The sequence below is a fragment of the Euprymna scolopes genome, chromosome 14 (genome assembly GCF_053919585.1).
Source record: "Euprymna scolopes isolate OS-2025 chromosome 14, ASM5391958v1, whole genome shotgun sequence".
Taxonomy (NCBI): Eukaryota; Metazoa; Mollusca; class Cephalopoda; order Sepiida; family Sepiolidae; genus Euprymna; species Euprymna scolopes.
In genome coordinates this window covers 48,410,633-48,433,669 of record NC_136495.1, presented here as the reverse complement: position 1 = coordinate 48,433,669, position 23,037 = coordinate 48,410,633, and the positions used below count along the sequence as shown (strand labels likewise).

Here is a 23,037-nt window from a genome sequence, read left to right as displayed (position 1 = left end):
TGGGTAGTGAATGAATTTGATAAATGCTCAGGATCTCACACTTGATTGAGGCTATTCTGGATAGCTCTGACCCTATCAAAGCAACTAGATTTTCCCCTTGAACAACTCTCAATACCAACCTCTGATGAGGTGGACGGGGAGCACAAGTAGTTAAAAACAACAAATCTCATGTCAAATCAGAACAAAACATGCTCTATCTAACTCTGAAAGTGAAAAAAGCATGCGCAATAGAATCACTAAAATTCCTATGACAAGATGATCTTCCTTTATCGAAACTAGTAAACTATCAAAATTGAAAGAAGGAAAATTACCAATGGAAAAAAATACTGTCCAAATTTACTAATGGAAAAAATACTGTCCAAATAAATGAAAATTTGCCATAACTTAAATATCAGAACTACACTCATAACAAAATAAATTGAAGGAGTCCTGAGAAGCAGAATTAACACTTGCGACCTGAAGAAATTCAGAACAAACTAAACAATCAAAAAGTTATCAACCATGAAGAAATGTTAAGGAAACATAATGAAGATACTCACAAGAATGCTCACATTCAATATGCCCCAAATCCCACAAAAATTAAAATTGGAGAACATGTAGAAATATTACATCCCAGATTTCTAGATGTTTCAAATGTCAAAAATTTGGACATCTGCAGAGGTCACTCCACATGCGTCCAAAATGTGGCTTAAAAAAGAAAGCCTCAATAAACAATGAGATCAAATGGATCGCTCTACTTATGCCAAAATATGTGAATGCTGGGAAAAAAAAATCTTAGGAATAAAATACAAAAGAAAAGAGACCAAAAATGGAAGGATAGATGAAAAATAAAACCTATGCATCCCTCACCATGAACTTATAGAAAAATTTATACACCTAAGACGAATGGCAAAATTTCCATTAAAACTATTTTGTAATACACCTCCAAAAATTAGAAAACATCAGAAACAAAAAGATGTTAAACTATCAACCTCCTCTCCCCACTCCCTCTGCAAAAACGAACTTAAAGATCAAATCTTACCAAAAACAAACAACAAATTAGCAAAATACTAGAAACTTTCTCAAAAATAAAAAGCAGTCTACTAAATGAAAATGGGGAGGGGGCACTAAAAATCAATTTGAACTAGCCAGTGAAATGGTAACAAGATCCAAATAAAAAAAAAACCCGGATACCTCAAAATGATAAAACGCCCATCAATCATTGTCAACCATCAAAACAAAACCATAAATTCCTTGTGCGTCTAGAACCAAACAATTACTGATTCAAGATAAATAAAATAAAAAAAAAATGAAGCAATCCTCACAATAAGAGCCAAAACCCTCAACACATCATGAACTGAAACTAAAATAAAAAAAATAGATTCTGAATCCATGGATGTTAAGTCTTAAACCAAGGAAATATAAACCATGACAAACAATACTACAATGGAAAAAGGCACAAAAAAATACAATTAATATAAAACATTCATCATACAACTGCATAAACAAAATCAAATCTGGCCATTCGTGGATCATTACTCATCACTAGAACTTGAAGCATGAAAACTTTTCCAAAATTACTGGATTTCGCATGAAGTAACCCCAAAAAAGGTTAATATGCTATAAAACAACCCAAGTGGTCCACAGGTTTATATTGTTTGTTGCTAGTCCCGGGACTGGTTGCTGCGGATTGTGCATGGTCTACACTCATTCCGGGGTGCTATGTCCTATGGGAGAAACAGGCTCCACCCACTCTGGGTTAATGTCACCTCAAGTTAGCTAGTTTCATGATGTTTTAACCATTTTTAAAAAAAGATTGCTGGGAAGAAAGTCATCATAGAATTTCCACCAGCCCTTTCCCATTTAATTAATAAAAAATAGCATCTATATGTAAGAAGCTAAATGTTTGATTTTCTTTATTTTAACAGACAAAATCTGTGACCAGATTAGTGATGCCGTCCTTGATGCCCACTTGGAACAAGATCCGAATGCCAAAGTGGCATGTGAAACTGTTGCTAAGACTGGAATGATCCTTGTCTGCGGAGAAATCACATCCAATGCTAAAGTTGATTACCAGAAAGTTGTGAGAGACACCATTAAACGTATTGGTTATGATGATTCTGCCAAAGGTAATTTAGGTTTCTCAATCCCAAATTCATTGATGTTTGCTTTCGATTTTCATTAAACTAAGATTTTACGCATTTTTTATTTTATTTATTTTTATTTATTTATTTTTTTTTTCAAAGTTGTAAAATGAAATTGATCCTGCTTAAAATAAAATTCTTAATTTTCTATTTTAACTTCAGGATTTGATTACAAAACCTGTAATGTTTTACTGGCTGTTGAGGCTCAAAGTCCTGAAATTGCCCAAGGTGTTCACATTAACAGAAGTGATGAGGACATTGGTGCTGGAGATCAGGTAAAAGCAGATCAATTTTTAAAAACAATTCTATTAAATCATTTCATGATAATGTAGGACAATGTTAATAAAACAATTTTCATTTTATGCATTCTGACATTAATAGGCCATCAATTCTGTCTTGTTTTAATTCTCGGAAAATTAATAGCAAAAGGAGACATCTTTAAAAGAACTATGTATGATTTGCTGTATCTACCAGTATTACCATAGAGATGAGTGTTTATATTTTTTTTTTTTCATGCGGTTTAGTTCTATGAAACTGGTATTTAGAACAAGTAAAACCATCTTTAGTCAAAGATGACTGGTCCTCTGACAAAAAGAGGGTGTACCTGTAAAACGCTGAACAGTCATTTTTTTATGCCTCTTTAACTATGCACTCACGGGAGACCATGCATGCTTCATTTGTTGACTGCATGTTTTTAGTTACCTTATTTGGGGTCTTGTAGACCATAACCATAGCCATCAAAATTCAAAGAATTTAGTTAATGTTTGTTTTGAGGTTTTTAAATTTTGTCAGATGTGATGTAAAATATGTATCCTGGATATAAAAAAGATTCTGTTTAATTATGAGTTTACTAATTCAAGAAGAAAAATTGTAGAAGCAGTTTGTATTCATGAATGATTGAAGATTTAAAATGAATTTGAGTCAAGCTTGTTTAAAGTTAAAAATGATCGTGTGCTTTTAGGAAATTTATCTTTTCTCTTCACCAAGCCTTTTAGATCTCATTGAGTTTCACAAATGCTTGGCCAATAATTATTGCATGGAACAGTATAAATACTTGCATTATCTCCCCTCTCCCACCTCATCCCCGGAAAAAAAGAAGTTTTAGTTTGTGATGGTTGTATTGTTGGAATTTCTAATTCAGTGTTGTAAATTATTGTATAGGCATGAGTAGGTAAAAACTTCTCTTTATAAGAGACTAGCAGGGGTACTCGGCATTGCTCGGGTGTTTGTATGTGTGTGTGGTGTTAAATAAAAAAGAAACAGGGGGGGGGGTCGAACCGGAAGCCCTGAGGCGAAGTTTGAAAATAAAATCGGCCAGCCAGAATGAGTTAGTGAAAGATGTTTGAAAGTCGTCGAGCGTGATGACGACTACGATGTAAGCATTGTTATAAGCGAAGTAAGAAAAGAAAACGTTTTAATTAAGCTGGGGGGGGGGGTAATCAAAACATTTTAAAAAAACAAAAAAAATCTAACGTAAAGCAAACGAACACGTGAAAAATGGCTTAAATAAGCCTGTTTCGATATTAAAATTTAAAAAATCGGTGGATACCCGGGTGTCGCTAAGAATAAGCAAAGTAAAAAAAAAAAAAACAGGAAAACGAACGTTACGGGAAAAATGGCTTAAATAAATATTTAAATTTAAAAAATCGAGAGAAAAAATTAAAAAAACATCTCACACCACGATTCGAACCGAAAACGTTTAGATAATGAACAAACAGGCTAATTAACTGCGCTAAAGCGACATAGATGAAATGTGTTCTGTTTTTCAACTATTTAAAGTAAATCAGGTCATGACGTCATCTGACGCATGCGTAGAATCGGTCATCGTTACAAGAAACCCGTTTTTGTTGACCCCCCCCCCTGTGGAAAATTGTCGATTTCGGGGTGAAAAAGTTAACGTTTTTTGGCCAATTTTTCGATATTATTCAAGCGATGGATGGGGCTTCGATATGATACCGAGTTTGTGAATTTTCGTCGCGTCTGTCGAAAGTTTTTAGCAGACACACAAACATACACACAAACAAACAAACATACATACATTTTCGCTTTTATATATATAGATAGAAGTATCCCGGGGGGGGGGGATATTGCAATATTTTCATTGAATTTCATGTACCTGAATTTGTCTAGATATTGCAGACTGCAAAGTCCGAGTGCACATAAGAAACCGATTACTATACCTATTTAACTATATGGTGTGAGCAAAAATGTAGGAAACTAGGAATTCCAACAATGCAAGCTACATCATCCCCTCTATTTTTAAAATCCATTTCAACCTCTTTAAATAATTTAAGATTTTATCTATATCTAAAAAAGTGAGAATGTGTGTATAAAAACTCCTTTGTATCTATATACTCAACAAATTTTGTTATCTAAAAACTTGAAATTTAATATATAGGATATTCAGACCTGTGGAAAACTAATCAGGTTTTCATCCATAAAAAGACTAAGGGATCAAAATTAAAAATTTAGTATGTGGGGAGGGGTGGTCATCAGATCTTTATCTGTTTGTCAACTGCTTCATGACTGCATGTGGTGTCATGAAACATGACAGCTTCCTTATGTTAAGAATAAGTAGGTTTGAAAACGCTTTTTAAACACTTTAAGCTGATCTAATTATCATAATTTAAATATAATGCCATGCAGGGCAGCCTGCTATTAACCTAACATTTTTAAATATGAATGTGATACAAAGATACTTATGTATTTATAAAGAACTTTTGCTCATTATTTCCCTGCAGGGTTTGATGTTTGGATATGCGACAAATGAAACTGAAGAATGTATGCCGTTGACAGTAGTTCTGGCTCATCAGCTTAACGCTAAAGTTGCCCAATTGCGCAGAACAGGTGATTTGTGGTGGGCAAGACCTGACACCAAGTCACAGGTAAGACAGTAAATTTCTTTGTCTTTCTACCTGTCTGCCGAGGTTGGTATGTTTCGGCATGGCTGATTCAGCATCAAATTAGTGTTTTTTCATAGTAAGTTTTATTATATTAAAATTAAAAGAAAAAAATTTAATTTGATTCAAAAAAAGAACTTAAAAATAAGTGTTTATTTAAAACACCACTCTGTCATCGAGATTATATTTTCATATTGTTTTTAATTTAAGTTTTTAATCCTTAAAAAATTTATAAAATTAACCAAAAAGAGTTTTGCCAAAAACTTTTTTTTTTAAGTTTGTGATATAAACATTAAAAACTTTGAACTGTTTTATTTAAAGCAGACAACACCCGGTCATCAACAAATGAGATTATATTTTCACTAGCGGGACCTGTGGAAATTCCACTGCAGCATTTTTCATATGCAATATATTGTTGCTAGGCATGCTGTGAGCGTTCTGTTCAGCATGAATGAAGGCACAATCATATTATTCTAGTTTTTTATTAAATCTGTACTGCCCCATTATTAAAATAACCTTTGATATATTTCCTGGGCTGATTATTTCATTACAAACACACCGGTCAATTAATTCACATTTTATAATTTTTCATAATTATTGAATATGTTACTATGTTCGACAATAATTTTTCATAATTTCAACCCACATTATCGCCCCTCTCTTTACTAAAATATTAAATTTTATATATTGTATCGGCTGATTATTTTATAAAAAAAAACACAACTATCAATTAACTCACATTTCATCATTTTTAATAATTCTTGGATATGGTACTAATCTTGAAAATTTTTCATTTAAACTCACCATATCGCACACCTTACTAAAATAATAACTTTGATACATTGTCTAGGCTGATTATTTCATTACCAACCCACACATCAATCAACTCACATTTCATCATTTTTCGTAATTCTTGGACATGTTACTAATTTCAACAATATTTTTTTATAGTTTAAACCAACGTTGTCGCCCAACCTTACTAAAATAATAACTTTGATACATTTGCTGGGCTGATCATTTCATTACAAACACACTAATCAATTAACCTCCATTTCATCATTTTTCACAATTCTTGGGTATGTTACTAATTTCGACAATCATTTTTCATAATTTATACCCACATTATCCCCCCCCCCCCTTAATAAAATAATAACTTTGAAATATTGTCTGGGCTTATTATTTAATTACAAACACACTAATGCATAAAATCACATTTAATCATTTTTCATAATTCTTGGATATGTTACTTATTTCGACAATCATTTTTCATAATTTTAACCCACATTTTCGCCTTCCTCCTTTACTAAATAATAACTTTGATATATTTTACTGGGCTGGTTATTTCCTTACAAACACACCAATCTATTAACTAATATTTCATCAATTTTTCGAAATTCTTGGATATGTTACTAATTTCGACAATAATTTTTTTATAATTTAAGCCCTCCTTATCTCCTTCCCCTTTACTTATATAATAACTTTGATATATTGTCTAGGCTGATTATTTTATTATAAACAAATCAATCAATAAAATCACATTTCGTCATTTTTCGTAATTCTTGTCTGTTACTAATTTCGACAATTTTTTATAATTTAAACTATCCTCGTCGCCCTCTCTTATACTGAAAAATTACTTTGATATATTGTCTGGGCTGATTATTTCATAAAAATCACAACTATCAATTAACTCACATTTCATCATTTTCAATAATTCTTGGATATTTTACTCATTTCGACAATTATTTTTAATATTTTTAACCCACATTATCAAATCCCCACTACTAAAATAATAACTTTGATATATCATCTGGGATTATTTCATTTCAGACACACAAATCAATTAACTCACATTTCGTCCTTTTTCATAATTCTTGGATATGGTACTAATGTCAATCATTTTTCATAATTTTAACCCATATTATCGCCCCACTTACTAAAATAATTACTTTGATATATTGCCTGGTCTGATTATTTCATTGCAAACACTAATGCATTAAATAACATATCATTTTTCATAATTCTTGGATATGTTACTAATTTCGACAATTATTTTTCATAATTTAAACCATCCTTATCGCCCTCTCTTACTAACATAATTACTTTGATATATTTCCTGGGCTGATTATTTTATTATAAACACAAACGATTAACTCACATTTAATCTTTGTTCATAATCCTGGATATGTTACTAATTTCGATAATTTTTATAATATAATTCTTGGATATGTTACTAATTTCGACAATAATTTTCATAACTTTAATCCACTGTAGCTCCCCCTTACTTAAACTTTGATTGTCTGGGCTGATTATTTCATTACAAACAAATCAATCAATTCTGGGTATTGTCATAGTATATATGTTTCACCTATCTTATCTAAATCCGGGTGACGCTGCATATTCTGCTAATATATATCGTTCACCTATCTCATTCGATCCTTTCTGACGCTTTCTGATAGTATATATTTGCATATCTCATTCAATCCCGAGACTGACTTCATGTCCGCCACCCCACTGTTGAAAATATACATTAAATAAAGTAATGTTTGAATCGTAAACTGTTTCAGCCATTTCAGGGACTGACTTTATATCCCCAACCGACTGCTAAAATATACATGAAATAATGTAATGCCTAAATAGTAAACTGTTTCAGCCATTTCTGGAACTGACTTATAATCCCACCCCACTGTTAAAAATATACATAAAATAATGTATAAATCGTAAACTTTTTCAGCCATTTCCGGGACCGACTCCTTATCTCCCATCCTACTGTTAAAAATATACATTAAATAAAGTAATGTCCAAAGCGTAAATGGTTGCAGCCATTTCTGGAACCGACTTTATATTTCCCACCACAATGTTAAAAATATACATTAAATAAAGTAATGTGTAATGCATAAACGGTTTCCTCCATTTTCGGGACTGATTTAATATCCCACACCCCACTGTTAAAAATATACATGAAATAAAGTAATGTTTAAATCGTAAACGGTTTGAGTAATTTCCGAGACTGACTTCATATCCCGTAACCCACTGCTTAAAATATACTTGAAATAAAGTAATGTTTGAATCATAAACTGTTTCAGCAGCTTTTCGAAAGTAATACATAAAAACACGGTTAGTGATTAGGCAACCGTTGCTTCAAAATGAAGCAATGAGTGTAGTATCAGTTTCAGCATTCCGGTGACTTAAATCCTCCCTTTTTTGGTCTTGGTTAATGGAGGAGAAATCCTTCATTACTGATACAATTTTTATTTTTGTTATTGATCAGTACCCCTTTTGGGGAGCTGGTTTCCCCCTAAATTTTTAACCGACCACATGTCCAATTCCGCCCTTGTGGGGAGGCAAGTAAACAAAAAAAAATAATCAGAAGTGACATTTTCCAGGGCATTTTGTAATTAAATCAGAAATATCTTTTTCCAGTTACTTTTTTTAATAAAACTTAGTTACATTAAACATAGTACCCATTCACAATGCCTCCCCACGGGACAGATTTAGACACCAGGGTCGTTTTTTAACGTGGAGAAAAAATTGTCTTAGTCGTAAAGGATTTCTCTTCCCCTGAGAGAGAAGAAATTGAAAGTAGCACCTGAAGAACAGATACTACACTTTGAAAGGCAAATCATTTTTATTAGCTTTGCCTTAACAGCGACACCAATTTTTTCACCAATTTCTTTTTCAAGGGTGACAAGGTTTATTTGGAATATTCCACTTTCCTTTTTTAGGGATGCACAGCATGATAACGGACGGAGCGATAAGCGTAATAATATAATGATAGTTAAATTAAAAAAAGATTTAAAATATTAAGTTTTTAATTCTTAAAAAATAGAAAATAATTAACCGAAAGAGTTTTGCAAAAACATAATTTTTTCTTAAAAACAAAGTGATATATTTTCATATTTTAATTTTTTAAGTTATAAGATCTTTAAGTGTGACTGGCATGGTAACACCGAATTATCTCTATGCCTGATCAGCCAAGCCGAAATGTTCCATTCCCTCATCTGTTCTTCTGTCTGTATGTCTCTAAATTAACTTATAAAATTTGAAGTTTCTTTTATCTATTTTTGTTTTTGTAATTTCAGGTTACCATTGAATATAAATTTGACAGAGGTATGTCGGTACCTTTACGCATACATAGCATTGTAATGTCTGTCCAACATGACCAGAATGTATCTCTTGAGCAACTTCGTCGTGAATTGAAAGAAAAAGTTGTCACTGCTGTCGTACCCAGTAAATACATTGATGAACAAACTGTCATCCATCTTAACCCAGCTGGTAACTTTGTTATGGGTGGACCTATTGTAAGTTGACTATTCATCCCATTTTTTTTTTTTCTCCACCTTTTTTTGAAAGTTTTATAAACAACATAAAAAAACAAAAATTGAGTTTCCATGTGTTGATCATGACTATCCGAATGCTAAAGAAAAATTGTCTCTCACCAATAAGAACGCATTTTTATAGTTTGTGAAAGAAATTTGCATAGCTTTCATGTCATCAGCCTCGATCTGATAGTGATGCATGGTTACAATTAATGAGATGAAATGATTGTCAATTGAAAGATAAAGGATAAGAAGCATTGAAAATGATTAATGGTATAAACAAAATTTGATGTTGGATTTGGAAACTTATCTGTGGGGAAAACCTTGATAAGAAACTCTGTTCATGGAAATTCCGCTTGAGACTAGGTGCATCGGAAGGGGGATCTTGGACTTGATCAGATTAACGTTACCGTGTCTTTACACACTACCACAAACTCACATAACCTTTGCTCTTTTACATTCTTGCAGCACCAGGGATCTGTGGACAAATTTATCTTTAGTCGACCTATGACAACTAAATATTTTCGTTTACTAGCCAAACCAACATGATTTTTGGAATATGAAATCTATGTTCGGTGATGGTTATGTACATAGTTTCTTTTCTGGATTTTTTTTCATTTCTATAACTAGCAGTGTTGTCTATTGTTACCGGAACAAAAGTAACATTTCTATTAAAACTTTCTTGTTTTTGGGGTTTTTTTTCCCCCTCTCCCTCCTGCTTCTATCTGGACATATATGCACATCGAATTAGTTTTTATAGATTCCTGACAGCATAAGGGAATTAAGTCTTTGATTCTTAATAAAAAGTTATTTCCCTTTAGTTACTACATAATCTGGCTGCAAAACAGACCCCTCTAAATCCACCAGTTTAGGGTCAAAAATAAATTTTTTTCTGAATTTTAGTCATCTGGAGCAATGTTGATAAGAAAAAATAGTAATTTTGTAGGTATCAGTTCTTTTATTTTTATGTCAAAAATATAGGGTAGAACGATAAAATTGTTGCCCTAGAAAAGACAACAGTTGCATTTCCATTTGATAAAACATTTTTTTTTTTTTTTTTTTTTTTTTTTTTTGCAGACCATCTACTAGTTAGTTAGTTGTGTATAAATCCCAACCGCAATAGGAACCTTCTATCATGTCTGAAAGTGACACAAGCAATATCAGATGCACCATTGTACAATTCAAACTCTCTACCTATCCAAGTCATGACAATAGCATTCTCAAGATGCATCCTTGGATTGGCACGAATAAAGCGACGTGCCTCTGGTTATGAAAACGGTTTCCGGCCACAGTTATGGTCTTTGGTGTGGTTTCAAGTGAGGGCCACATCATACCACTTCACATCTTTAAGTTGGCTTGAAAGTCAACACCAAAGTGTACCTGAATATGCTCAAATGTGGTGGTCTGGTGCAATCAGGTGGCAGCAGGACTCTGCGCCGACCCACAAGTCCAAAGAGACCTCAGCTTGACTTCAGAAAGAGTACTACGGTATTGATCCTCACTATCCTCCTCCCTGACGTGAACCCCCCTGGATTACTTTGTTTGGTTATACGTCGAGAATATCACTAACATGACCTCCTACAACACTAAAGTCAACCTGATCGCCACCATCAGCTGAGTTCCCGCCGGCACTTGTGGAAAAGGTTTGCTCTCAGTTTCAGATCCATATCAAGGCGGTGATTGAGACTGAAGACAACTGCATTGAATAGATGTCAGTTCTACTACATAAGTTAACTGAATTGATTTCTTTCAATAGTTTTAAAATAAAGCTGTAATGTTTTCTATAAGGCGACATTTTTATCATTCCACGTGTGTGTGTGTGTGTGTGTGTGTGTGTGATTATATTTGACAAGGCCACAGGGGAGACAACCAAGCAAAAACACCCTAACCAAAATTCATCTCAAAGCAGCAAAACTGAAGTTGGCCTGCCAGGAAATTATATATACAAATGTAGGCAAATTTGGGCATATTTTATTGGTTTGAATATATAGGTTCTTACCAATTGTCATAAAATTTTAACCATAGAATAGTATTATAATCTCCAAAAAGCCTGCAAATTTTTGTGTAGTTTCATCCCATAGAACCAAATATATAAGCATTTCAATATTCAATTTGGCTACCAGTGTGTATGTGTATATATATATATATATATATATATATATATATATATATATATATAGTCATCCACATACAGTACTGTTTCGCTGTTTCACAGCTCATCAGTGCGGCTAGACAGGCAACTACCTCAAGCCAGGATTGAAACCCGACCGTTTATACGGCAGTCAAGGCTTCTAACCATTACGCTATTGGCGGCTGCTTGAACGAGTAGTGAATTTAACGATAGTAATTTATAAAATATATATGGCGATTAAGCTACACTGAATATTCTGCGTTTCATCCACTATAGGATTCGTCAGGCTTATGCGCGAATTCTGTGGTTGCTTCTTGTTTTTATATATGTTGAAAATTTCTAGTTAGCCAATCAGCTTTCTAGTATCCACCGCGCCCCTTCCTATCAGCCAATGGGCATGCATTTTATCGAACAAAGGATCTGTTTTAGAACTAGGTTAGTGGTTTAAGGTAGACGTTTTCCTTTTTTATATATATATATATATATATATATATATATATATACACATATATGTGTGATCATTTATGTATATTCATGTTTATTTAATTTATTTATTTGTTTGTTTTCTATTGTTATTGTTAGTTTTAAAGCTATTTTGTATCGCTATCCTAGAGTAAGTTTTATTTTGTGAACACAGTTGTTTGCTATTTCTCGTCTACAGTTTAATAGATTTTGAGGTTCTTTAAAGTACAGGATAGCAAATTTTTCATGGAGGCATAATTTACATGGGTCGTCTAAATGTCTGCACGTGGTAGCTTGTCTAATTATTTTCCATTCGACTACCGGTAGTCGAATGGAAAATAATTAGACAAGCTACCACGTGCAGACATTTAGACGACCCATGTAAATTATGCCTCCATGAAAAATTTGCTATCCTGTACTTTAAAGAACCTCAAAATCTATTAAACTGTAGACGAGAAATAGCAAACAACTGTGTTCACAAAATAAAACTTACTCTAGGATAGCGATACAAAATAGCTTTAAAACTAACAATAACAATAGAAAACAAACAAATAAATAAATTAAATAAACATGAATATACATAAATGATCACACATATATGTGTATATATATATATATATATATATATATATATATATATAAAAGGAAAACGTCTACCTTAAACCACTAACCTAGTTCTAAAACAGATCCTTTGTTCGATAAAATGCATGCCCATTGGCTGATAGGAAGGGGCGCGGTGGATACTAGAAAGCTGATTGGCTAACTAGAAATCCTCAACATATATAAAAACAAGAAGCAACCACAGAATTCGCGCATAAGCCTGACGAATCCTATAGTGGATGAAACGCAGAATATTCAGTGTAGCTTAATCGCCATATATATTTTATAAATTACTAACTAGCTCTACCTACGTATTGAGCACTTTTGAAGTAAATACTTAAATTGTACGCATAAATCTATACTTTCGTATATTATGTTTATGTGAGTAAATGAAGTAGTTATATATATACACTTCATTTAACCACATAAATTAATATACGAAAGTATAGATTTGTGTAAACTTGAAGTATTTACTTCAACAGTGCTCAATACATGGGTAGAGCTAGGTAGTAAGTTATAAAATATATATGGCGATTAAGCTACGCGGAATATTCTGTGTAGCTTAATCGCCATAGTTATTTTATAACTTACTATTGTGTGTGTAAGCGGACAATTTTTTTACCTTTGACCTCTATTATGACCCCTTAACATTTATTGTTTTGGGCTCAAATCCAGTTAAGTTAGATCCATGTGCAAGGAACCTATATGTAAAATTTCAATTGTTTAGACCTAAAATTGTCGGAGGTGTTTGATAGTTCTCAAAGTCAAATCGTTGGTCTTTGACCCCTTAACAGCCAAATTTCTGGTCGAAAACCGATCAGAAAGATTTTCCCGAATCTCGGTACCCTGTATATCAAATTTCAAGTCTGTACACTAAAAATTGAGTCATTGTGTATGATAATGTACATCACGCGTTCACTTTTAAAGATATATATATCTTAGAACTTAACAAATGAAGGTTTGTTGGAAAGGTAATGGGTGAATTGTGTAGTGGGCTATGTGACATTTTCCATCAATTGGATCAACCAACAAATGTTTGTCATTTGTTTTCCTAGTTTTGCATATGAATTACAAAATATCTGATATTTTCCCAAAATCTCTTGCCTTGATGGTGGGGAGACTAAAACTTTCTATGGTTTCAGATGATCTAAAATAACAGCAAGGGGGGATTTGATTCCAAATATTTCTCATATTATCTCCCCTGTTTGGTTTTTATACATAAAGTAAATTTCAGCATATAAGGATTATTTGATACTAGAGATATTCATAATCATACTCTATTTCCCAAAAGAGGGGCGATATAACATGAGAAATATTGTAAATCCAGTTTAGCCTTGCTGCTATTTCAGATCATTTGAAACCATAATAGTCTCTCCATCAAGGCTAGTGGCTTCTTTGTTTTGCTTTTTCTATATATAGACAACTTTCCTTTGTTGTAGATGACTTTCTCGAAAAGTAAAATTTTATTGAATTTGACTTTAAGGGTGATGCTGGCCTGACAGGGCGCAAGATTATTGTGGATACCTATGGAGGCTGGGGAGCCCATGGAGGTGGTGCTTTCTCTGGTAAAGACTTTTCAAAGGTTGATCGTTCGGCTGCTTACGCTGCTCGCTGGGTAGCAAAGTCTCTGATCAAGGCGGATCTTTGCAAGAGAGTGCTTGTCCAGGTAATTTTTAATTCTAATTTTTTGCTTTCTTAATCCACTTTATGGCAGGTTTACATCAATTAGGAAAGACACATTTAAATAATTGACAACAGAGGATAATTCTAGAAAACTAAATCATTAACTTGATAGCATTAAAAGATAGCAAATTTTAATAAACTTGTAAACTTGAAAATGATACTAATATACCTACTGAAGAAAGTGAAAGAGATGCACAAAACTGCACTTAAAGATTGTTAGAATCTTAACTATCTCTTGGTTAGAGTGTATGAGATAGCCAGTGAATTTCTGGCATCCGGTAGAATGCCTCACCCCTAAATAAAATGATTTTTTGCAACATGGATAAGGTGTAACACAAAGGGGTTAAAAAAAGAGTAAACAAATTTTTTAATTAATCTTTCAACTTGCTTTAAAGATATTTAAGAAAGTCAACATGAAGAGGCAACAAGAATTGAAATTCAAAAAAGCAAGTGTAAGAACTGATTTTCCTTATCACTACTTCTGGTAGCAGCCACACTGGAAGTTAGAAAGTATGTTAGCTGACTATAACCAATAGTGCACATACCTTGTCAATTATGAGCCATTTGGGTTTTAGTTGCATACTTTCTTCCATCCCTTTACTGCGTATTTTTGAGATTGCAAAATCTTCATTTGTATGTTTTCTTTTCCTGCAGATTTCTTATGCCATTGGAATTGCTAAGCCTTTGTCCATCACGGTTTTTAGCTATGGAACTTCCAAGAAATCTGAAAAAGAATTGCTGGATATAATTAATAACAACTTTGATCTAAGACCAGGCATGATTGTCAAGTGAGTTTTCTACTTTTTTTTTTTTTTTTTTTTTTTTTTTTTTTTTATCGTAACGGATGTGAATCTGAGTAAATTTATTTCAGCCTGTTTGTGCTATTGTATTTTTTCTCTTAACATCCTTGAAAAAAAATGGAAGAATTAATGGTGGTGGGGGGTAGTCCAGTGAGTGTAGATCCTATTTAGGGTGACACTTAACTTTTCAAAGTGTGTCCTTGCATACTATTGAATGATAAAGCAAAAACGACTGAAGTTTATTTGTATGACTTCATGCACTACCCTGCTTAACAGCCTGCTGACCCCAAATGCTGTGCCATGGCTTTGTTCTCCATCTTGTCTTATAGCCATACCATCATAGTCTCTCAGACGACTGTCGAGGAGAGCGAACAGGTTCATAGCTATAAAAATAAAATAAACATGGAGAAACAAGGAAAACACCGACTCCGACATACATTTCGGTTAGACTCTCTGTATGTTGGTGTCCACATCTATGTCCTGTCGAGGGTGGGTTCATCTGTTGCCGTCAGTTCATTTTCTCATCTCCCAAAGCTAACTGATCAAGCATCACCTACTGAACAGTTAACTGTACTGTCATTAAGTCCAATTTTGTTAATCGTTTCTATTGCCACTGACTCATAGCCACTCTCCAATTATCATAAAAACTAATATCTATTGTTCGGTTTGTTACTTTGTTACACCCTAACCGACAATCTCATGTACACTTTCTTGTCTGTCTTCCTACATATTGTCTCCTTGGAGGCCTGTTGTGGACCAGGATAATAATCCTAACTCGCTACAAAAGAAAATAATGAAATGAATGAATGGAAGGAAGGAAAAAAAAAAACTCAATTACTGAATAAAATAAACATGTCTGTTGAAAATAAATGGTTCAGATGGAACATGTGTTCAGATCAGTCGTTGATGAACACGCACGTGGCAAAAGAGGAATAAAGTAAGGGAAAGAGAAATGGCAGTCCAGCATGTAGAAAAAGAAAAGAGGGAGGGAGAGGGCTGACTTCAGTAAAGCCATGCATGCATGGTAGCAGTCGGCAACGTGGAAGTGTCTTCAGGCCACAAGCTGTGGACGCGAACTTGTCTGGTGTACGAACCAAGGCAAAAGGGAAGAAAGGAAGTTGAACGTTGTTGTTGACTTTTATACCGGGGTCAGTGTTCTGACTGCGCATGTCTGGACTTCACTTAAGAGGAAGTGATGTCACCAATGTATGTATGTTTGCGAACGTGTGTACATACATGTGGGTGGGTGTATGTGAGGAAAAACATGTTCAAACAAGACTCACCTTTCTGAGGAAAAATATATATATATATACAAGAGAAACATATTTCTTTTTGTTTTTTTTTGTTTTGTTTTTATAAGTTATGTATTGTTTGAAATGTTTTGGCCAATGAACTTTTCGTCCTGTTTTTGTTTGTGGTGCGTTGTTTTTTGTAATTTCTTTGTCAGTTTGTGAGTGTGTATGTTCTTGTATTGGACTAGGAGAAATGTGTAATTGTTCATCTATGAATGCAGGTTTAAGTCTGTCTATTGAAATAGTGTCTTTTTTATCTCTTTTTAATATGATAAAATACTTCTCACTTCTGTCGAACTAGATAAGGTCCGGAATAATTTGGACAGTGGTTTTTTGACTGCATCGTTCCTGATAAAAGCGTATTTACAGGTGTGAATATCACTTGGAACGAAAATGTTTGTGTCTGGCTTTTTGGTTGGGGTGAATTTTAATTGTGACATTTGTTTTGTTGTTTTCGCAAAATTGTCCCGGTAAAATCAGTGCTGAACAGAAAACTAATTCTGCAGGTGTGCTCTGCAAATCTTCCTTCAGTGTTGCGAATTGCTAGGAGAATGAGTGGCAAATTGTCTGACCAGTTTTCGTTCATAGCCAAAGATGCTTTTAATTGTCTATGAAACCGTTCCACCATACCATTTGCACAAGGGTGGTAGGCAGTAGTTTTAATGTGCTTTGTTCCCAAGAAATGGGTGAATTTAGCAAAAAGAGCTGATTGTGAGCCCCTGTCTGTTGTGATTACGGAGGGCACTCCGAAAATCGCTATCCAATCTTGTAAAATCGCTATCCAATCTTGTAAAATCGCTCTGGTTATTGTTGCGGCTGATGTCTTTCACTGGTATTGCTGTCGGCCATCTGCTGAATCTATCAACTATAGTAAGGATGTGGGTATGTCCTTTATAATTGGGCAAGGGTCCAACCAAATCGATATGAACATGAGTAAACCTAGCATCTGGTACACTGAAAGTTCTTGAAGTACAAGGTGATTTTGTGTGCGTGCGAACTTTTTTTTTTTTTTTTTTTTTTTTTTTTTTTTTTTTTTTTTTTTTTTTTTTTTTTTTTTTTTTGTAAGGAATGCTAGTCCAACTACGAATGTCCGTATTCATATTTGGCCAAACAAAACGTTCCCCTATTAATTTCACAGTGGCGCGTTTTCCTGGTGGGACAAATTGTGGAAGTGCTGAAAAACTTATCGTTGAGGCTGGGTGAAATATAAGAGCGAGGGTGTTTTTGTGAAACATCGCAATAGAAATTTGTTCCGAACGGTATCGGCATTTCTTTCAGTGAAGTCTTTTCCATTATAGCTGGGAGCGTGGTATCAACTAATTGCTCTTATGCTATTAATTCCATACTTAGCGGAGTGGAATTTAAAGAAGCAATTGTTGCGCGAGATAAAGCGTCAGCTACATTTTCTTGTCCTTTTACGTACCGTATATCAGTAGAATATTGAGCTATATAATCCAGATGTCAAATTTCTCGTTGACCGTATTTGTCGACATGTGTGTAGAGCAAATGTTAAGGGTTTATGATCCGTATAAATGGGAAATTTTCTGCCTTCGAGGAGATGTTTAAAGTGCTTAATTGCAAGGTAAATTACAAGTAACTCTCTCGAGAAAGTGCTATATTTATTCTACACTTTGTTTGACTTGGCAGAGAAGAATGAAATAGGGTCATTTTGTTGTCAGAAATTTGGTGAATGGCAGCTCCTACCGTTATTTCCAATACATCCGTCATAAGTGTAAGTTCCGTTGTATCGCTATCTTGGATATATGTAAGTTTGAAGTTTGCCAAAGCAGTTTTCGCTTATTCAAAGGCCTGTAGTGCAGGTCCTTCCAAAATTAACTGTTGGTTTTTGGTTTGTTTTTTTAACAAGTCCGTTAAAGGTGCGAGTAACGCGGAACACTTAGGCAAAAAGCGTCGGTAATAGTTAATTATGCCTAAAAAACGGTGTACTTGTCTGACAGATATTGGTAGAGGGAAATTTAAAATGACACTTTCTTTTTCAGGCAAAGGGGAGATTCCATCCTTGTCGATTAAATGTCTGAGAAATCGAACTTCCTAGGGGCCAAAAACACATTTATCAGGGTTTAGTTTCAGACTGAAATGTGACTTTCTTTCGAAAGTTTGTTCCAGGTGTAGCCAGTGTTCTTCGAGGTTTCTGCTGGCGATTAAACGTCGTCCACATATGCGAATATGAACGGCAGACCTCTGAAAACTTTGTCAATCAAACGTTGGAAAGTTTGACAGGCGTTTCTCAGCCCAAAAGGCATCCTTAGGAACTTGTAAAGGCCAAATGGTGTGGTCAGTGCAGTTTTATGAATGTCTTCTTCTGCGACTGGAATTTGAAAATATGCCTTTACAAGGTCCAGCTTGGAGAAAATTGTGGCGCCTTGGAGTTCATTGGCGAAGTCATGGATATGGAGGATCCGGAACTGTTTTCGCATTTAAGTGTCTAAAATCTCCGCAAGGGCACCATATGGTGTTGTCAGCTTTCTGCACCATGTGGAGTGGTGATGACCAAGCACTTTTCGAGGGCCGTATTATCCCCGTGTGGTGTAGGTTTTGAAACTCTGATTTTGCCAATTTGTATTTATCCGGTTTCAAGCGTCTGTGGGTTGAATAGACGGGCGGTCCTGTGGTCTTAATATAGTGCTTAGCGCTATGCTTGATGGGGTCTGTGTTTTTAAACGGCTGGGAAAGTTGAGGAAATTTTTGGAGTAACCAGCGGATATGTAAATCTTCGGGTAGAACAGTGCTGATTCCGGTGGTTAAAAATTTCAAGGTAGTTCCTCTCACGGAAATCTTTGTTTCATTGTCTGTCAATGTGTTATGAGTCATGTCGACAGACAGGTTGAAATGGGCTAAAAAGTCTACCCCCAAAATTGAAGTGGTCACGCTGGCTATGGTGAAATTCCAAAAAAAATTCCTTCGCATTCCAGGTTTAAGTTTGAAGTTTTCTCGCCAAAAGTGGGTATTTTTGTACCGTTGTAGGCTGAAAAATTGGGTTCCTGTTGGGTGGCCATGCGGTGTCGGTATGACGCTGATTTCCGCGCCGGTGTCTATTAAAGTTATATCCATGGATTTTGTCACGGATATAAAACAGACAACCTTTTTTCTGTGCTCCAGCTACAGTCGTAGTCGTTACTGGCTGGAAGGTTCATTTCCCTGCGCTGGTTTTTTGAACGCGCAGAGTCTAGTGCATTGTCTCGCATTAACGCCGAATCTCCTGTGGTAGAAGCAAACATCTTGTCTTTCTCGTGACGTTGACCGGTTCCTGCTTAAACTTCACCTGTAACTTTGTCGTAGTTTCTGGAATAATGTTGACGCGTTTGAAGTACGTCAGCTAGCTGCTTTGAAAGCTTTTTAACTGTAGACTTTAATTCGGCTAATTCATTGTCTGTTTTGGTCAGGTTGCCGTTGGTGGACATATACTTGTCGGCTCCGGGAACTTTCATGAATTTTGTTGGCTATGTCGGCGAGCTTTTCTGTTGCCGTCTCCTCCGATGATGCTGTCCGACATTTTGTCTCCCAGCAAGGCTTTCATATGGCGAAGTAGTTGAGAAGGCGTACGGTCTCCTAATTCAACTTGTGTGAATAAGTTATGAAGCATGGCTTCGTTGGAAACACCGGTTCGTTGAAGGATTGCTTGCTTCAGCGTGTCATACGGTCTTTCCTCAGGTACATTTTCGAGAAAATCTGTGATTTCTTCTACCACCTGCAACGGCGGTTTTTCCACTCTGCAACAATAACGCGCTTGTGACGTTACCCGTTTAGCGTCAAATATGGCCTGTAATTGGACGAACCATACTTTTGTATTTATCGGGTTGAAGGGTGGAATATTTAATGCCATGGTTTCGTTGTAGGAGTCCGTCTGTTGAAGTTCCATTTTGTTTTTGTTTTTTTTTTAGAGAAAAATTATTTTTCGTGCGTGTCGTTGATTTGTGTGGAAGAGTTTAGTTTACACCGTGTGTTTCGTTCAAACACCTCATTTCATTTTAAATTAAGGGGTCACCATCGTTTGTTGCGGACAAGGATATAATAATCCTAACTCGCTACAAAAATAAATAATGAAATGAATGGAAGGAAGGAAAAAACTCAATTGTTGAATAAAATAAATATATCATTTATTTTCTGTTGTAAATAAATGGTTTAGGTGGAACACGTGTTCAGTTCAGTCGTTGACGACTACGTGCATGGAAAAAAGGAATAAAGTAGGGGAAAGAGAAATGGCAGTCCAGCATGTAAAAAAAAGAGAGGGTTGACCTCAGTAAAGCCGTGCGTACATGGTGGTAGTCGGCCAGGTGGAAATCTCTTCAGGCCACAAGCTGTGGACGCGAACTGGTTGACAAACCAAGGCAAAAGGGAAGAAAGAGGAAGTTGTTGATTTTTATACCAGGGTCAGTGTTCTGACTGCGCATGTCTGGATTTCACTTAAAAGAAAGTGACATCACCAATGTGTGTACGTTGATGTGTATATGTGTGTGCATATGTGGGTGTGTGTATGTGAGGAAAAACGTGTTCGAACAGGCCCTATTCTTTTGTTACCTTTATTTTATTTTATTTTTTTCTTGCATATTTCCTAGCACTTGATGAGAGGGGGGGGGTCAATTATAATCTCCCGTTCATAAAAGGATTATGCATGTTAATTCCATGGCGATGTGATTGATCCTATATATTTGCTGTGAGACGATGTTATGGTGTACTTGGGATTACCTGATCTTGAATCTCGAAGTTGCTTAATGAATGTTGATTTGTTCTAGTGTTTTGTATGTTGATCTATTCTGACAGTCTGAGTGGGACTGAATATAAGGATAATATATATAACAAGATCACTTACAAAAAATTTGCATAGAAAAGAATCAATTTTTTCTTTCCTTTAATAACAGACTTCAAAGTAAGTAGCAATGCTTTTGATACGTCTATACATTTCATTGATTCCAACCACATAAACTTGGAATTAAGAAAAAATTGATTGCTTGGTCCCAATTATCAGTTACACTATCATTACCTTAAGGTTTAATGCTTTTCTTATTGTATAACTCTGCTTTTCAGTACATGTTGTGTCAGTATATTGCCTCGTCATTGCAAGCTTTTTTAAGAGATTCTGTTTGAGCTCAATTCCTGAAGAAGGAATGGGAGAATAAAATTACCTGATATGGTGAAAAGATGATAGTGCAAAGAAAAAGTAATTTCATATGAAATCAAGTTTGTCTGCAAATGATTTCTTTAAACCATTTGTCTGTCTTCCTAAAATTCCTAACTTTCTCTTTTCTTTTCTTTTCCAGAGAATTAGACTTGCGTCGTCCAATATACCAGAAGACTGCTTGCTACGGCCATTTTGGGAGGCCAGAGTTTTCATGGGAAATTCCCAAAAAGCTCATAGTTTAGCTTTGGAAAGACAGTTGCTTGAGATTTTTTTTTTTTCTTTTTTTCTTTTTCTTTGCTTTTTCTTTCTCTCTGTCGCCTCTCATAACTTCAGTATTTCATTTAAAGTTGTTTTGTTTTTGTAATTCTGCGATACTGACATTCGTAATCCACAGTGAATAGAAAGGCTGACCGACACATGAACGGAGCATAAAATAGGATCATGGTAAATAACCTTAAAAGATATAGCTAAAATCCAAGTCTCACAAGTTTTGAATGTCTTATCTTTGATAAAGATAAGTGAAGGGGGTTTATACAGGATAAATGTGTACTCATGAAGGGCTACATTAACCACAAGCTCTTTCTGCTTCCTGCTTTTTGTAGCCTTTTAATGCGACACTTTTATGACTGCTTAAGATGGAATGAAACTTTGGATTTTTCATTTTATTGAGGAAAAAATATTTTTTAATGAAATCGGTTAATTCCAGAGAAATTCTTTAAATGGTTAAAATTAGGAAACGGTAAATTTATAAGCTTTTAGTCTAACTAACTGATGACACTTTACACTTTTCCTCCTTCTCCTCCTCTTTCTTCCGGATAAAGTTGTGGGTTTGATCAGTTAGACTCGTGCCTGTTTGGTCTCTGTCTGTTCCTTTTTATCAGCTGCAAATGTGTCATTAACTTTGGCTTCTTACATGCACATTTGTCTTGTGTTTATGAAGATTCATTGGAAAAGAGCACTAGTTATAAACACTCGGGATCACATAAATACTATCAGTCAGCACTGGTGTCAATGACTATGACTTTTTTTTTCTTTTTTTTTTTTTTACAGTGCTTTCTGCTGGGGCCGTCAGTATCACAGATTTTTCTATCTATCTCTATCTCTCGACTTTTGTGTGTGCGTGTGTATGTCATTCAATGGGTATTTTTCTCTAACTCTTCCGTAAAGTAACAAATAACTCCTTTGGTGGGGATAAAGATGTGGGGATTTTTGGTGTGCCCCATTATTATTATTTTTTTTTTTTTTTTTTTTTTTTTTTTTTTTTTTTTTTTTTTTTCCTAGTAAGAGGTTTAAAAAGAAAATAAAGCATTTTTGCTCCAATGGCTGGTGCACTTGAACATAAAACCATTTTTATTTTTGATTTACTAACGTAATCATTCCTGGCTGACTGTGCTGCCTTCCCCCCCTCTACCCCCCCCCCTTTTTTTTATCATTTCTTACAAGGAATAATGAAAACTTGAGTAATCTAGAATCTGTCTTTTTGTTTTTTCTTTTTCTCCCAATAATAAAAAAATTGGAAAAGAGGAACGTTTTAAAACAAATAAGATTTTGATTACGATACACTTTTTCTTTTGTACATTTCATCTCATT

At 34.7% G+C, this 23,037-nt stretch overlaps 1 protein-coding gene across 1 annotated transcript in view; it reads left to right on the top strand.

Moving 5' to 3' along the window:
- The window catches only part of LOC145292985 (S-adenosylmethionine synthase-like), a 41,443-nt gene extending 18,720 nt beyond the window's left edge, over positions 1-22,723 (top strand). The window contains exons 2-8 of the mRNA XM_080139228.1: positions 1,908-2,108; positions 2,286-2,398; positions 4,865-5,008; positions 9,103-9,321; positions 14,016-14,198; positions 14,870-15,003; positions 21,587-22,723. Coding sequence (XP_079995354.1) covers positions 1,908-2,108; positions 2,286-2,398; positions 4,865-5,008; positions 9,103-9,321; positions 14,016-14,198; positions 14,870-15,003; positions 21,587-21,689 — 1,097 coding nt within the window. The 3' untranslated portion in view covers positions 21,690-22,723. The remainder of the gene's footprint in view (positions 1-1,907; positions 2,109-2,285; positions 2,399-4,864; positions 5,009-9,102; positions 9,322-14,015; positions 14,199-14,869; positions 15,004-21,586) is intronic.
- Positions 22,724-23,037: the final 314 nt, after the last annotated feature.